At 26.5% G+C, this 19,063-nt stretch overlaps 2 protein-coding genes across 5 annotated transcripts in view; both read right to left on the minus strand.

Annotated features, from left to right (window-relative positions):
* LOC136075096 (uncharacterized) overlaps positions 1-1,209 on the minus strand; it is a 97,748-nt gene extending 96,539 nt beyond the window's left edge. The window contains exon 1 of one of the 4 annotated variants that reach the window (XM_065787354.1): positions 891-1,209. The gene's annotated coding sequence lies outside the window, so the exon portion shown is untranslated. The remainder of the gene's footprint in view (positions 1-890) is intronic. The other 3 variants (XM_065787355.1, XM_065787356.1, XM_065787357.1) reach the window with 3 other exon arrangements.
* Positions 1,210-3,841: 2,632 nt separating this feature from the next.
* On the minus strand, positions 3,842-4,843 carry LOC136074073 (uncharacterized). Its single transcript, XM_065786373.1, has one exon. The coding sequence runs from the start codon at positions 4,841-4,843 to the stop codon at positions 3,842-3,844; it is 1,002 nt and encodes a 333-aa protein (XP_065642445.1).
* Positions 4,844-19,063: the final 14,220 nt, after the last annotated feature.

The following is a 19,063-nucleotide window of genomic DNA, read 5'->3' on the forward strand; positions in this document are numbered from 1 at the left end:
CAGTTGGCAGGCAATCTAAAAGAAAATTGTGTAAGGATGTGACACCACAAAAGCGAAAGAATTCAGTTCCATTACCAAATAAAGATATTCAGCTTGATTGGTTAAATCATTGGCCAGAACATCGTGAGAAAAAATTTATTTGTCGCCTATGTAAGGTTGGAAACAGCAGAATTTTTTGCAAAAAAGGCAACATTTGTTTATGTTTAAACAAAAAAACAATTGTTTTTATTCTCTTCATGTAAAGTAATTATTTTGATTTGTTCAAAGTTTCTTTATTCAAACATAATTTTTTTTGTGATTTTTCCTTAACGGTTCATAACCGCCAAATGGCGGTCATTTGCCATTTAAAAACTGCTAATGGTAGCAAAAAAAAAATTCTGATTTGCAATTAATGATATAAAACTATGTTTTTTGCCAAAGGAATATTTTTTTACTCAATGTCTTCACATAGTCAACCATAAAGGGTTAATTGGATTAAAAATTTTGTAACTAACCGCTTTCAATGTGTGTGTGTTGGTACCTCATATTTTGAAAACACTCCATTTAAAAGTGGAATACCACATGGAACTGTACTATGACTTATATTGTTCTTAATATTTATTAAGGACATAGTTTATTGCACTGATGGAGATTGTGGTATTAAGCTGTTTGCAGATGTTATTATTATTTTTTATTCGCTTTTCGATAGTTGTTTTAACTAACGGAAAATAAACTTATAATTTTCCTAGATATTTTATAACATCATCCAAATATTTATATATATATATATATATATATATATATATATATATATATATATATATATATATATATATATATATATATATATATATATATATATATATATATATATATATATTCAATTGCAAAATATAATAAAATAAGCTTACTTGTATAATCAACATATCAACTGTCTCTGGATATAAATTAAGATAAACTAAACGACAAATTATAAAATAGAACGAAAGTCTTTAATACTTTATTTCAAAATACAATAGTTATTTGACTCTGAAACAATACTCATGCACATTATTTATAAAAGCGGTTTATAAATGAGATCAAATCTTTGTTTTAATAAGACAAATTTTTGTCCCAAAACAAATTTCTCGTTTGCAGGATATACTGCTATAAGTATTGCGTGTATTGAAAATATTTTTTATTTGCTTTATACAAAGCACCTAAAGCATTTATACAACGCTGTAATTTTCTAAATTTTCTAAATAATTTTTTACGTAGTAGTTTGCTAATTTAATCTTGGATTAGATTATTTTGGTTTTGTTAACTTAAAAGCATTTTGATTTTTTCATACTGTTAAAAACAAATCTACTGTTTAACTAAAATCTTTATTAGATAAGTGGATTGTTTCTAAGTGCTAATTTGAATAAGTTTGTTAAAAGTTTTTTAGAAATTTTTAATTGTTAATTTATATTAGATAGCAGTTTTTAATTTCTATCAAAAAGAATTAAAAGTATAAAAAACCAGAAATCTTTCAACATTGACGTTTCTCATATAAAAAGTTTTTGTCTCAACAAAAATACCAATAGCGGTCTAACGTTAACTGCATTAAACTACTGCCTTGTAGAAGACCTCTTACGGGATTGTTCTCAAATGAAAATACGCAAAATAGAAGGGGGTGGGGTAAAGAAGAGGGGATAGTAAATTTGTAAAAATTTGTTAAAGAGGGTTGTGGTATTCAACTTTGTAAAGCAATAGTTTATTTTTAAAAATTGTTGAAATTGCTTTATGAAAAGGTCTTCTGAGAGACTGATTTTATCAACAGCGGTATAGTATCAAAGAATAAGCAACGCCGTCCTACGCTTAGAACAAACTCTTGGTAGTTCATTTGTTGTGTCAATGATAAATAAATAACCCTTTCTTAAAACTTCGGTATAATTAGCAGGAATGAGGCGACTATATAGATTTTTGAGTTTTTTACACATTGTCAATGATCGAGTCAAGTTTACAATGAATTATTTACATAGCAAAAATTACCTAAAAAATTTAAAAAAAATCATAACATCAATGTTTTAATCTACCAATAACAAAAACAATTTTTTATTGGCAATCGTAATGTATAAAAAAAAAATATTTATATGACTGGGGCTAGACGAAGATAAAGTTAGTGTTATCACCAAGCCCACAGTTTTTGTGAAGTCTACTTACTATTTGTGAGATTAGTTTGAATTTTTTTTTGTTTCATCTTTAGAACTTAAAGATAAAACAAAAAATGTTTAAACTATTCTCGCAAATAGTAAGTAGACTTGACAAAAAGTTTTTTTCATTTAGCCATTGCTTAAAAAGTAATTTCGATAAGGTAGCAGGGTATGGAACAGGTTGCACTAGGTTACATTTTACCAGTAGTTAGGTGATCATAATGATATTCTGTTAAATCTCTTAAACAAAAATATTACTATATTGTTAAAAAATTACATAAATAAAAAATACAAAACAAAAATAAATACAAAAAAGACTAAAGCCTCAATATGACACAATTTATAATGTTGTGTAAATTTCTTCAGTTGCAGACAGTTAAAGTGTTAACGAGCCAATCCCATAAGTTTCTTTTTTTTGACAACCAATTTTTATGTGGATTGGCTAATGAGTAGCATAGAGGTCATATTTATATGAAAGATTTGTTAATTTTTTATTTTTTCTTGTTAGAAGTATTTGCACCCATGTTGTTCAAAAATACGCTGTCTGCGGTTTTTAACTAAATTTGATCAAATTTCTAATAAAGAGCGCAAATAGATTCTGATGTCAAATTCAATAAATTTTTTCAACAATACTTTTACTACATGTTCAAGTAACAAAAATAACGCTGTGCTTTTCAATTTAAGAAATTTATAGTATCTATATTTCACTGATTACAATACATAAAATAACTAAGGTTATTCTAAAGTGATTTTTTGTTGATCTATGAGGTCATTTACAGTCAGGAAACAAACCTTATTATTTTCACCTCATTTTGGTATCAAACAATGTATTTTTTATAAATAAATGTTATTGGAGCCTTGAATCAAAAAATCAGAATCGAAAATATATACCTTAAAAGTGTGGTTAAAAAGCTTTTGATTTTTTGTTGTAAATTAAACTAGATCAAAATGTATTAATGTATTTAAAAAGTATATACCAACACCCACTTTTTTTCTGATTATTTTAGGTAGATATATATGTATACATATATATGTATATATATATATATATATATATATATATATATATATATATATATATATATATATATATATATATATATATATAAATACATTTATATATATATATAAATATATATATATATATATATATATATATATATATATATATATATATATATATATATATTATATATATATATATATATATATATATATATATATATACATATATATATATATATATATATATATATATATATATATATATATATATAGATATATATATACAATGTATATTATACATATATATATGTATATTTTACATATATATATATATATATGTATATTACATTATATTATACATATATATATATATATATATATATATATATATATATATATATATATATATATATATATATATATATATATATATATATATATATATAATATTTAAGTGACATCTTTAACATTATGTGTAATAATCTTATAAGCATTAAAACATCATATACAGTATCGTACTATTTATTTCTTTTTTTACGTAATATTTCGGCTCATATAGTGAGAGCCATTATCAAACTGATAAAACCGTTAAAAAAACCGTTTAAAAATTATAATAAACCTAACCAAATGATGTCATTGCAACGTCAGAAATTCAACACTTTTAATTTTACAAAAAATGGTTTTCAATGGTGAGTCATCACCAAATTGCCATTGTCACGATTTAAAACGTTTTCTTTAGGTCTTGAACATTGAACACGTTGTATTTCAATAGCCTCACGAGTTTTTCTTGTGTAGTTTTTTGAAATAACAGAAAGCGTTTTAGGGTTCTCCCAGTTTAGTTTACCATTACAATGTTGTGAATGTTCTACTATTCCAGATGTTTCCCAGTTGGCTTTTGTAACGTTATTTTTATGTTCTTGAATTTGTGTGGAAATCTTTTTTCTTGTTTTATCAATATAACATGAACCACATGTGCAATTAAGTTGGTACACTCCTGGATGACTGTTCGGAGGCAGATTAGACTTGTTTCGGCAGAGTATATTTATCAAGGGATTACCAAAACGCAAGACTGTTTTAACATCGACTTTACGAAACTCTCTTCTTAGAACAAGGCTTAATTTTGGGATCCATGGTAAAGTAACAAGATTTTCGGTATCAAATTTTTGAGAACTAGATTTATTTGTGGAGTATTTATAATTTTTAGCAATATCTGAATACTGTTTATATGAATGTCCATTTTCAGTAAAAACCTTAATAAGAATATTATTTTTATCTTGAATATTATGTTCTGAACAAATTTTGTATGCTCGAGCTAAAAAACCTCTAAAAATACTAACTGCGATATTCGGTGAAATACATGATTTTGGTTTTATAAGTACGTTTGTAAGTGCATCTTTACGGTGTATGGGAAACTCATATTTGTGAAGGGAGTGATTGGTTGAAATACAAATATCTAAAAAATTTAATTGGTGTTGAGCATTTTCGTATTTGCATGTATATTGGATTGATTTATCTTGTGAATTTAAAAGTGTTAAAAAAGAATTTGCGTCATCAATATTATAAAGTCGAGCATGGCTAACATCAACAAAACGTTTATAAGACTTTGGTGCAATATTAAGATTTAAAGCCTGTTGAATAGCATTAGATTCAATATGTTGTAAATATGCTTCTGACAAGACAACCATTATGGATAGACCTATTGGACCAGAGTTTTTTAAAATATATATTTTGTCTACCCATAAAAATACCATTTAGTAATACAGAGATCAATAAGTTTATGAATGTCAACTAAAGATAATTTAGTTCGTTGTATAAGATCATCTCTATTTTTGTTTAGCATATCAATAATTGTAACAGTTGCTTTATCAAGTGGCACTGATGGATATAAATTAATAACATCAAATGACACTTGAACTTTGTCATTAATAAACATTAATTAAACGGTTTTTTTAACGGTTTTATCAGTTTGATAATGGCTCTCACTATATGAGCCGAAATATTACGTAAAAAAAGAAATAAATAGTATGATACCGAATATGATGTTTTAATGCTTATAAGATTATTACACATACTGTTAAAGATGTCACTTAAATATTAGATAACTTCTTCCTACGGTGGGAAGCTTTACAAAAATACTGTTCAATTACAAGTAGAAAAGACCAAGAACGCTGCTAGCAAAAACCAATGGATGTTTTTAGAGAGATGTATAAAAAATAATATCATACCTAAATCTTTTAACATTGATTCCTCAATAAAAACAAAAAACGGTTATAATTTAATGGTCGAATATAGGAAAAAATTATTAATTATTGCAAAAAATGACGCTAAGAAAAGATTTTACCAAAGCAAACGTATGGTTATCGAACTATCGAATGCAATCAAAAATATTGTGAAACCTGTGATATGCTAAACATAGAACGCATAACTGATAAATCAAGAGAAATTAAATTTGAACAAACAAAACAACACCTAATTCGTAAGTTCATTTTTCTTAACAACTATATTAAAAATAATGGTATAAAAAAATTTAATTCTTTGAATACTATTTCAATACCACCTACTAACCTGATAAAAAATCCAATATTAAATCTTTCGAATATATCAATCTCACGTGAACAGGAAAACTTATTATCTCTTGGTCCACAATTTATTCCAACTCAAAATAAAATTCCATTTATTGATATTATAACATCAACTGAGCAATACGCTTTAAATATAGAAAAAAATGTGAACGTAGAAAGAGCAGATTTTTTAAGACAGAATGTCAGCAAAACATTAACCAAATATTTAAGAGTGAAAATCAATAGCAATATTTCTAAAAATCAACGTCTAGCTATCAATGAACTAAAAAATTCAACCAACATAAAATTATATCCATTTGATAAAGGTAATGGATTTGCCATTTTAAATTCAGAATCAGCAATACAAAAAATAAAGGAACAACTTGGCAATGGCACAATATCTACAGTTGATCTAACTCAGAAGTTCCTAAATCTTATTCAACGTACCCTTAGTAAATTAAAAAAAGATAAAAAACTAGATAAAAATCATATGGTAAAATATATTCTTCAGATGCAATTCCACCCCGTTTGTATGGTTGTATTAAAGCACATAAAAGTGAAATAGGTTATCCAATGCGAATAATAGTTTCGAACATTGGCACACCACCCCATAAACTTTCGCAACATCTTGTTGAGATAATACAACCAACTTTAAATAAAAACGAATGCCGTGTTAAAAATTCATTTTCGTTTGTATCAACAGCAAAAGAATGGTTTATTAATGACGAAGTTCAAGTGTTATTTGATGTTTTTTATTTATACCTATCAGTGCCACTTGATAAAGCAACTGTTACAATTATTGATATGCTAAACAAAGATAGAGATGAACTTATATAACGAAATAAATTATCTTTAGTTGACATTCATAAACTTATTGATCTCTGTATTAGTAAATGTTATTTTTTATGGGAAGACAAAATATATATTTTAAAAAACTCTGGTCCATTAGGTCTATCCATAATGGTTGTCTTGTCAGAAGCATATTTACAACATATTGAATCTAATGCTATTCAACAGGCTTTAAATCTCAATATTGCACCAAAGTCTTATAAACGTTATGTTGATGATAGTCATGCTCGATTTAATAATATTGATGACGCAAATTCTTTTTTAACACTTTTAAATTCACAAGAAAAATCAATCCAATATACATGCGAATACAAAATTGCTCAACACCAATTAAATTTTTTAGATATTTGTATTTCAATCAATCACTCCCTTCACAAAAATGAGTTTTCCATACACCGTAAAGATGCAATTACAAACGTACTTATAAAACCAAAATCATGTATTTCACCGAATATCGCAGTTAGTATTTTTAGAGGTTTTTTAGCTCGAGCATACAAAATTTATTCAGAACATAATATTCAAGATGAAATTAATTTTCTTATAAAGGTTTTTACTGTAAAAGGACATTCATATAAACAGTATTCAGATATTGCTAAAAATTATAAATACTTCACAAATAAATCTAGTTCTCAAAAATTTGATACCGAAAATCTTGTTACTTTACCATGGATCCCAAAATTAAGCCTTGTTCTAAGAAGAGAGTTTCGTAAAATCGGTGTTAAAACAGTCTTCCGAATTGGTAATCCCTTGATTAATATACTCTGCCGAAACAAGTCTAAACTGCCTCCGAACAGTCATCCAGGAGTGTACCAACTTAATTGCTCATGTGGTTCATGATATATTTGTGAAACAAGAAAAAAGATTTCCACACGAATTCAAGAACATAAAAATAATGTTACAAAAGCCAACTGGGAAACATCTGGAATAGTAGAACATTCACAACATTGTAATGGTAAACTAAACTGGGAGAACCCTAAAACGCTTTCTGTTATTTCAAACAACTACACAAGAAAAAAAAAAAAAAATATATATATATATATATATATATATATATATATATTTATAGATATATATATGTATATATATATATATATATTTATATATATTTTTATATATATATATAGATTTATATATAATATATATATATATATATATATATATATATATATATATATATTTATATATATATATTATATATGTATTTATATATATATATATATTTATATATATATATATATATATAAATATATATATATATATATATATATTTATATATATATATATATATACATTTCCAGCTAAAGATAAATATCTCAAGAAAATATGTATGAAAGTAATTTTAAAATGTAGTTTTAAAGTTTAGAACTAACAGTTAAGTTTCGGATCAAAGTTCAAATTATTTGAACAAATCGAATTATTTTAAGTTATTTCTTCTTAACCAATAGTGATGAATATGGAGTAGCTTTTGAAGCTTCTCCAAGCACATAACACGCTCTATATTATCTTGAACTAAATATATTGTAAGCACAGCAAAATTGAATTTCTTACAATATTTTTTTTTAAAAACAAGAAAAAAATTTATTGTTTTGAGAATTAAATTTCTTAAACTATGGTCAATGGATTTACAATTTAACTGAGAGTTCTGATGAGTTGGCAGCAACTTTAAAGGGTTATACAATTTTACATTCTATTCAAAAAGTCTTAAGGAGTCTCATCCAAAGGCATTTTTTCAAACTGTTACAGTGTTTTTTAAAAGGGCAAATTTCCTTAAGAAGTTTTGAGAAAATTTGCCTTTTATAAAAAAAGCTGATTCAACTATGAACTAAAAAATCAAAAGTTCACCAGGAGTCTGGTATATTATGAAATCACAAGACCTTGTGGCTAGTTTTTTTAACAAAAAATTTTTTTTGAAGATTTTTACTTTTAGTTCTATCTTTTTTTTACATCATTTTAGACCTACCTTTGGGATGAATAAAGAACTTTTACTATTTCTATGTAGTGATCTCTGTTAGAAGATACTAAGGCCAGCACCATTGTTTACGAATCCAAAAACCTTGCATGGTTTTACCATGACTTTCATACCACCTCTGCAGCAGGCTCATGCTCAGTATAATGGCGTATATGCTAATAGTTTTGTTGATCTTAAAAGTGTAAATTAACATTTATGTAATGTAGATAAAATAAGGTTTAAAATGATACTGCTAAAAAATTATTACATCTAATTTTGACAAGATAAACTCAAAGTACAATTTTTATTATATTCCTACTGATTTTTAGAGAAATCAATCAATGGAGAAAATGAAATTGGTTTAGAGTTATGTTTTTGTTTCAGATTTTAAGCCTTTTTGCAAGTTTATGTTTTTAAATAACTTGTTACTTTTATTATTTTTAAATAATAAGACTAAAATATCGAAACTTATGACACTATAAGTTTAAAAACTGCAGAATCAGAAAACTCGCAGGTCAAGCAATACTGGGTATTGTTTGACTTGCGATTTTTAGGAGAAAATTAAACTCATTCATTTTATTTGACTATTTTATCACTCAGAATAAGAACCTGTCTGATTTTTTGAATGTAGATCTTGAACTTTTGTTTAGCAAAATGTCTTTGCCATAAACCTATCAGTGAAAGCACCGTTTTTATAATTTGGTCTGATTTGTTTTTTGGTCTGATATTTTTCCGCAACTTTGCAATAATCTCCGCAATTCTTAAAAATCTAATTGTAAATAACTTTAAAATTTAATTAGAAACTTATACACTTTGTTTTTGCATAAAGATATTTAAAAGTGATATAGTTTTATCCTTACCTTACTGTTTCTTAAGATTTTATGGACAATCAGGTTCCTAATAGTTTTGGGCACCAATAGAGTCTGTTATTCCAACCAGGTATCCTTACCACTCTGTTGATTAAATTGTACGAGCACCGTCTCATTATTTGTATCAACAATATCCCAGCTCTAATTCAGAGATTTAAATAGTTTATTCTCCAGCTTAACAATTTTATTTACGGCTACGGTTATTTGAAGTTCTTTGACATGAAGGGGAGAGAAGAGTAAGAAACTTTTTACCTCCCCCCTTCAAGGTTAGCTAACTTTCATGAGCGGCCATGAAGTTTAGCTAACCTTGCACAAATCCCTTTTAAATAGCTAGTGCTTGAAGTGGGTGAGGTGTCTGAGATAAATAGTATTTAACGAATTTTAAATTCCTGTGTATTGGGCCTCAATGTCATTGTATTTGAAAATTACGTTTTTTTAATTTCATAACAAATTTGTGCGTTTTTAAAATACCGCTAGTAAACAAATATAATAATAATAAAAATGCGCATAATCAGTATAGATTAAAACCTTCCATCTTTGTAATGACTTAAGTATATAGTTAATAATTTGTAAGTTTCTAATTTCGCCGATCGTTTAAAAATGTCCTTAAAAACTTAAAAAATGTAAAAATGTTTAAGTTTAAAAGAATGACGCGAGTATAAATAGTCATTCAAAGTAAAAAATCAAAAATTTATTAAGAATACAATACCTTGGGAACATTTTAAAATACTCCATCTATTAAAGTTTGTTCATGAGGGTCAATTTGGGATGGGCTAGTGTTTACAGGCAGTCTGCAGAGAAATTAAAACAACTTTTTTTTGCTTGATATTTGATGTTATTTGGCTTAATATAAATAGCTTGTAAATAAATCACAATCTAAATACAAATATAACCGAGTGTAGAATACCTACATTTATAATCATGATTATTTAAACATAAGCAAAGGAATCGAGAGAAATACAGTATTTATCTCGATTAAAACTTCTTTCTTAATTTTATGTTGCTTTTTAGGTACATTTTATGATGGTATAATAAGTTTATTTCAGAGCAAGTTCTGAAAAAGGTATAATAACTAGTTATACATAGATGAATTTTAAACGTTACAGCATGACTGATGGTTTTACATAAAAATAAATGCTACTATATACAATTTAATAAAACTATTATTAAAATGGTATTGCATGAACATGCTTTGCCATGTATCGTACATTGTTAGAAAAAAAACTAATCTAATAACTAACTAACAACTAATTTTATATAAATAAAAACTACAAAAAGATACCAAGGAGGCACCAAATTAAATTTATGTGAAAACTCCTGCAACTGTATATTTATTCCAATTTATGTCACATTACTTTAAATGTACTTTTTAAAAGTTTTTTTTTTTATTATTTATAAAACAATGTGAAACAAACTGTTCATTGTCTAAAAATATATGCTACTAATATACCATTCACATCTCATTGTAATTGACATATCATTTTTTAACCAGCTCAAATCTCACCCTCAATCCATTCACAAAAGCCCGCGCAAAACACAGAGAAAATCTGTTTATTTTAAATATTTTGTATATTTTTGATACATTACAGAAATTGTTTATATATTTGATCAATCTCTGTAAGCAATAATTTGTGATATAAAACTCAGGGTTAGAGGGGAGAAAAACTTTTCTTTCACTTTATGAAACATGAAAACATAAATTTAAAAATAAACTTGTCAGAATAAGTGTAAACTTACCAGATTTAAATTGCCCAAAAAGTTTACTTTATCAAAACTATATTTAATGTCATATTTTTAAATTAATATTTGTTAAAGTAATTTATTTCTTGCTTTTAATTATTAATCAGCAAAACCAACTCTAAAAAAAAACAGATAGTATTTTACTTCTCAAATCCCTTTGTTTTAAACAAAAATAACATAAATAAAACATGTCAAACTAAAAAAAATTATTGTTAAAGGTTTCGTCTTTTTACTAATACTGATACTATAAAAAATTAAACCATTATGAATGAAAAACTACAACGCAAAAACAAAGGTGGAAATTATTTATGTATTCTACACATATTATTCAAATTATTTCCATTTTTTTAAAGTCAGTATTGCTATTATATTCATATGAAATTCTCACTGTTTTACATTTCTACCATTTCTACCATTTCTACCATTTCTACCATTTCTACCATTTCTACCATTTCTACCATTTCTACCATTTCTACCATTTCTACCATTTCTACCATTTCTACCATTTCTACCATTTCTACCATTTCTACCATTTCTACCATTTCTACCATTTCTACCATTTCTACCATTTCTACCATTTCTACCATTTCTACCATTTCTACCTTTAAAATTTTAATCTTACTATTATACTTTTATAAAAATATAATATTAAAAAGCAATTCTTGCTTATTAAGTTGCCATAATTTTTATCAATTAGGCTAAAACTTTTTTTAACCATATTTGATTATGGAAAGCTTGCTATAACCTAAAAAAATAACGTTTTACTGGTAATATTTGATGTTAACAAGGTTTAGCTGGAACAGTAAATTATGTTGCTAACAAGGTTTAACTGAACAGTAAATGAATAATTATTATAGCAAAGAAATATTAAAATACAAATAACATTGACATGAATATTAAATGCATTAGACTTGAACTTATTGTTATCCCATCGGGCATTTGTTTTTAAAAGTTACGTTCTAAATGTATTTTAAATGTCTTTTAAACGTCTTCTAAACATTCTTACGTAAAAAACGTTTAAACGACGTTTAAAAGACGTTTGAAAAACGTTTAAAAGGCATTTAGAACGTAACTTTCAAAAAAAAATGCCCATAGGGATGATAAAAGTTAGCGTCATTAACATAACTTCAAACTCTTAGTAAACGAGGCTAACGTTTTATATCTTTTTTATAACTTTGTACATACACATTTATAATATCTTATTATTATGTAGTAATAGCAAAATACAGAAAACATAGATATGACATGAAAATTATTTTTCTAGTACATTTAAACTTTATCTTATGATTAAAATAAGCATCATTAACAGTAATCGAACTCTTAGTCATCGAAGCAAACGTTTCATTTATTTTTTTATAACTTTGTAAATACTCATTTAATATTATTTTTATTTATAAGGTTTATAAATTGGATTTGTATACGCATGAATGCCTGTCAACCTGTCATACAAATATACTAATAATAAATTGCTTTTTCTTCTTGTAGATAATTGTCTAGATTTGATGTCGATCCTTGTTTTCTTCACTCTGGATTGTACTTAGAATAGACATGATCCAGCGGGAATTTGTTAGAAATTACGTTCTAAAAGTATTTTAAATGTCTTTTAAACGTCTACTAAACATTCTTACGTAAAAAACGTTTAAAATGGGGTTTTAAAAACGTTAAAAAAAACATTTAGAAAGTAACTTTTAAAAACGAATGCCCGTAGGGGATGTTTGTCTTTGTATCCGAGGTGTATAACTGAACATTTATCTACATTAAATTTTCATCCTCCACTTAGTTGCCCAGTCAACCTTGATATCACTATCATTTTGAAGTACGGTGTGTGAATGCAAATTAGTAAGAGGGTAAAATATTTTAAGATCGTCAGCAAAAATTACTGCATTTAAAGCCATTATATTGGAAATATCATTAACGTATATAATAAATAATAGAGTTGACAGTATAGAATCTTGGTAAACTCCACTTTTTACTGGTACCCAATCAGAGTAATTACCATTTATCATTACTCCTTACATACCATTATCATTACATACCGTTTATCATTACTCTTTGTCTCGATTTGTGAGAAAGTTTCTAATCCAATAGAAAATCGAACCATTAATTCCATAGGTTTTTGGTTTCAAAAGAAGATACTCATGTGGGACTTTGTCAGATGCTTTTTTAAAGTCAAGGTAAACATTATCGACGGGAAGACCTTTATATAAATTAAGCATCCATGTATTGATTACATTAGGAAGATTTGTTTCACAAGAGCGCCCCGGATAAAAACCGTGTTGACTAGGAGTTAGCAGATTATTTTTTAAGGTTTGCAGACTTTTACATCCCTCAGAATTAGGTCATATTTTTCGGTTACCGGATCATTTTTTATTCTATATATTGTCGCAAACTTTAGCGGACTCTATGTCCCTAAGTCCTAGGGATGTTAGAATTATTATTTATTTAAGTTAAGTTACAAGTACTAATAACATTTTTTTAAATAAAGCGAGTACCATCTCTTTCTCCCTTTTTATTTTATATTGAATTTAATATTTTTAACTCTATTTTAAACTGACTCATAGTCAATCCATTAACTCTATTCAACTATTAGAAGTTTATATTAAATAAATTTATTAAATAATATATAAAATTATTTGGGTATTTATTGAAGAAAACCTTCTTTTTTTGGTAGATATCTACACAAATAATTGAAAAATCTAGACTGAAATATAATATATTCAATTTAGATTTTTCATTTTTTTTTTGTAGATATCTACAAAAAAAAAATGGTTTTCTCCAATAAATCCCACAATAATTTTTGTAGTAATATAGACTATATTATAGTGTAATAGTTTTTATATTAACATATTTAAGGTATAGCATAGCTCCACTTTTATTAGTGGTACCCATGTTGCTTCTGGATTTAAATAATGATAGAAATCCAGAAGCAATAAGGAACTTATCCTTCCAGTTTATTCAGTAAAAAGGTAGGTTTTTTCGGTTTAATATCACTGTAACTGATGTGAAAATCTTCAATAAATGTATTTCAATCAAAGCTTTGTATTTCAATAAAATGTATTGGTCAATCCAAGTCACAACTAAAGAGGTTTTATGTAATACTGTTGCAATGTGTACAAATTATTTGTCACAAACCTAGGATCACCCTTTTTGCTTCCCTTTTGAAATTAAAACTCAACACCTTAGATAAGAGAAAAAATGTTTATGCAATAAAAGTTTTAAAATCTGCGTTATCAGGAATATACCATCCATCTATATCATGTTTACAAAAAATAAAGATTTAAAGCTTATAGAGTTAAAGTGAAAAAAGTGTTCAAACATTAATAAATGTATGTAATGTACTGTTATTAACTCATAGTTCTGCTATTATTTAAAATAATAATCTTTAATACAGCTGTATGTATTTTCGAGTTTTTTATTATTTCATTATATATTCATTGTTTTTGTGTTTCTCTTTAATAAATTCAATTTATGAAATAAATGTTAACTAAGTTTAACTATTAACTTTCTTATTTTAATATTTTTAATATTTGTAATATTTTTATTTCTTTTTTATTTTAATATTTGTGCTTTTTTTTAGTCTGATTGCAAAGAATATTTTTATTTTATCTGATGTTGTTTATTGATGTATCATAATTTATGATTGGTGTATCTTAGTTTATGATTTTTTTTGTTTTGGCGACTTTTATTATAACTATCATGAAAGTTTATCTTTTCATTCTGATTTAAATTATCTCTAAATATTTTATTGAAACAATAAAAAACATAAAAAGCAGGCAACGTTTTTGTTTAATTTGTTCATATTGGCATTTTAGTTTTAAGTATAAAGTTGGAAAAATCTTGCAAAATTTATTTTTTGGTTTGGTAATGTTTGGGAACAACTGTTAATTTTAAAAAAAAAAAGGAAAAAGAAAACTGAAGAAAAAACTGCAGAAGTGGATTTGGACACTCATCTTATGAATGCATACATTCTGCATGAATTGACTAATCTTGAATAATGACAATTAAAGATTATAGGCACGTGTTGGTTGTGATACTGTATTATCATCATGTTATCACGTGTTTGTTGTGATCCTGTATTATCATCATCATAACTGCAGAAAAGATTCTTTTTTACCTCTTTGCTGCAGTTATTATAATGTGTACACTCTGATTATGTGAGTATAACCGTGATGTGTTTGATTGCCTAGAGGAACACCTTTTGGCAAAAGATTACAATATGAATGAGATAAAATATTTATAAATGAAGCTTGAAGGAGGGATATCTATGTCCATGTTTCTCAGGTCTTAAAAAAATTTCTGGCACTTGAACTGCAGCAAAATATCAACAGGACTGGAAGTCGTGGCAAACAAGCTTTAACCTGCAAAAACTACTCAAAAATGTTTAATTCAGATCTACTCTGATTAGATCTAAGTTTAGTTCAGATCTACTCTGAATATTTTTGTATAAGTAGGAGTTGGTCTAACTGTCTGCTCATGCTCAAAGTGCTTAATTTAACAACAATAACAAAAATTTTAATTTGAATGCAAAAACAATTAGTTGTTTTTGGCAACATTACAACAGTGTGATAATTTTTGGAGGCTGGCTGCAACCTTTGCTTGTTTACTTATATTTTAAGCTACTAATATGCAGATATTTATGTTGTGTATATGATTCTATAAAGCTCTTACTTATTATAAGATCGTTTGTTCATCATAAGTTGAACTTTCTTATTATATGATTGTTTACTCATTATAGGTTGAATTTTCTTACTTAATTTATACGTGAACTCGTTTAATAACTAGAGTTTTTGCACATAATTATAGATTTGAATAAATTAATGTTAAGTGATTATTTTATTATATTTATAGTGTCAACTTTTTCCCGGATCAACGATGCGACAAAAAAAATTGAATCGAAAGTGGCTCCATGTTTTAACAAGGCAAGAGATCGCTATAATGGTCAAATGTGGTGAGGTATGTAAATGACTGATGTTTCATTCGATGAGAAAAATAACAACAGTTAGAAGGGGATTGAAGAGGATGGTGAAAACGATTCTCAACAAAAAATCGGCAGATTTTAAATAAGTATAAATATGTTTTTAATAAATATTTGTATGAATACTCTAAATATAAATTTCAATAAATAGTAATATAAATTATTTAAATGATGTTTTCAAAATTTTATTAATAAAAAAACTTTCAAAAAGAACCACGCTATACTACTCATCTTTTGATTAGTAGCGTGTGGTGTTTTTTTGTTGTCGCAATACGACCATCCCTTAATGAACCCTTATATTTGGTGCAGACATTTTTATCAAGTTCCCTAAAGTATTTTTAAAGCGGATGGAAGTGCCGAATATAACTTTTTATTTCTTTTTTTTTTTAATTCTGATTCACTCCCAACAAGGCTGCAAGCAACCACAACTAAGTTGAGATTTACTTTGCTGTTTGATGGACAACGCGTGATGTTAGTATGACTTATCTGGTTTTATATGTTTCAGTGAAAAACAATTTTTTAAATGAGCCATGGGTCTAAACTTTAGTTAGGGGCATATGGATTCATTTTTAGTTTGATACAATGTTTATCGCGTAAACTATAATCACGTAAATATATCTCTTTCGCCAAGATGTTTTGTTTGCTTAAAGAAAACTTTTTTTATTGCATAGTATAGGTTTAAGTTTATGCATAAAAATGTTTGCTTTGCAACACAATAACTTTATTAAATGGTTTTCATGCACTTTTAAGATTCCCAAAAATAATGGAAATGCGCCAAAAAAAATCTGTATTTTGAAGTAACTTAATCCTCAGCGATATGTTTACATATTCATATCTTTTTTTAATATCTGAGCCTCCATATGCTTACAAGTGTTATGCTTATGCAAAAAAAAAACATGAATTTTCTACAAAAAATATTCTTTTTATTGCAAACCTTCATACTACGTTTAATCTTCTGTAAATACCAGATTTAGAAGTGCATGTGCATTTTTTATGGAACTAAAACAGGCTATCCACGTCCACTAATTTGTGTAGTATAGTTTTTATTGAAAGCCACAATGGAGTTTTTAGTAATTTCTCAGACAAAAACAAAATTACATATAATGTATATATATATATATATATATATATATATATATATATATATATATATATATATATATATATATATATATATATATATATATATATATATATATATATATATATTTGTCTTTCAAATTGCTCAAAACACCTCTGATTTGCTTTATACAACACAAATTAGTGGACGCGGATAACTTACTTTAGTTCCAAAAATATTTACATGCACTTTTAAATCTGGTATTTACAGAAGATTAAACGTAATATAAAGGTTTGCCATGAGAAGAATTTTTATTGTAGGAAATACATGTTTTTTTTTGTAATGTCAGTTAAATCAATAAACCAGCATATTGATAATATCAATATGCTAGTATATTGATTTGATTCACATAAATAAGCTATAATCTGGTTTCACCGCAAGATTAAGTTAATTTGAAGTTTTAAATTCCATGTTCGGTTTTGTCTTTCTCTTTTTTCTTTAATTTTCCTTTATATTTATTTATTTTTTTTTGCCCCCATAAAGTACTATTCACAGAGCAATACGAAAAAGCATTTAACAAGAAGTTCACGCGAACCATGGATCCCAATATTTAAAATGCGGAAGGTTTAAATTTATTTCGATTAAATAATATTTCTAAACAGTACTTTATAGAAGGTGGTAAATCATAAAAAATAAATTGTTTTATAATATGCGGTTGTTATCGGACAAAATAAAAACGTCAATAACTTATTTATAAATAAAAAAACAAACTACTATTATATTTTTTTAAATAAAGCATTTATCTTTTAATAAAAATATATAATTCTTTATATGAAAAAACACCACCATCTGCAATTGATCTCAATTTTGCTCTGACGCCTTTCATATGCGACTGTAAAAAGTTTAAATCAATTTCTTGTAGTTTTAGTTTAATGCGATCAGTCAAAACTAGCTCTGTTGAAGCTTGCAAATCTCCCTCGTGAACCTTCTGTGCCAAATGTCCTTAAAAATTTTCAATTGGTTGTGCTTGAGGCACATTTGGGGGATTGGACTCTTTATCAACGTAATAGACATATTGGTCCATCCAATTTAGAGAATCTTTAGAATAATGAGAACTTGCTAAATCTGGCCAAAATAAATAGTTAAAGTCTCCATGATACTTGTGAATGAATGGAAGAAGTCGTTTTTCTAAACGTTCATTAATATAGATCGATGAATTGATCGCTACAGCCTTGGAAGTGCGAAACAATGTCTCGGACATACCAAGGTCAGACTATCCACATTAATAATTTTTTTGGAAATTTCTCTTTTCCTATAAAACGAACACTTTCTGGGCATGTCTTTTTGTTGTTTGTGTAGTATCCAGAATTTCCAGGCATGTTGTCCCCTGCAAAAAAAAAGGATTTTTCGTCATCGATGACTAGAAGCGATTTTGTGTTATAGAGTTGGTTAACTAGTTTCCTGCTTCTTTTCTTTGCCTTTATTTGTTGTTCTATAATGTATTTTGGAGTCTTTCCACGTTTTCTATATTTAATATTCATTTTTTTTAACTGACGACCAATTGTCGATTGATTTACACCGAATTTAATACCAATTTTTCTCTGACTGACCCCTTTTCGATTGTTGACAAGTCTCGTTCATTCGGCTTTCTTTTCTCTTGTCCAGGATGTCGGACGACCAGGGTGCTTTCTATCAGAAAACGATTGAGCAGTTTCAAGTTTTTTTAGGTTATCATATATTGTACTTCGAGCAAATCCTTCCTTTTCAAAATGATTTACGATTTTTTTTTTTTTTATATTAGGTTTATTTACAATAAACATTTTTATTCGCTTTCAAAAAGATTCTTGTTCAGCTGCATTTAACCTCATTTAAAAAAATTGTGTTTCAAATAATAAATTTTATA

This window comes from Hydra vulgaris, chromosome 01 (assembly GCF_038396675.1).
Source record: "Hydra vulgaris chromosome 01, alternate assembly HydraT2T_AEP".
NCBI classification, from domain to species: domain Eukaryota; kingdom Metazoa; phylum Cnidaria; class Hydrozoa; order Anthoathecata; family Hydridae; genus Hydra; species Hydra vulgaris.

Coding starts and splice junctions, on each gene's coding strand:
- LOC136074073 (XM_065786373.1), bottom strand. CDS start 4,843: ATGGTTGTCTTGTCAGAAGCATATTTACAACATATTGAATCTAATGCT.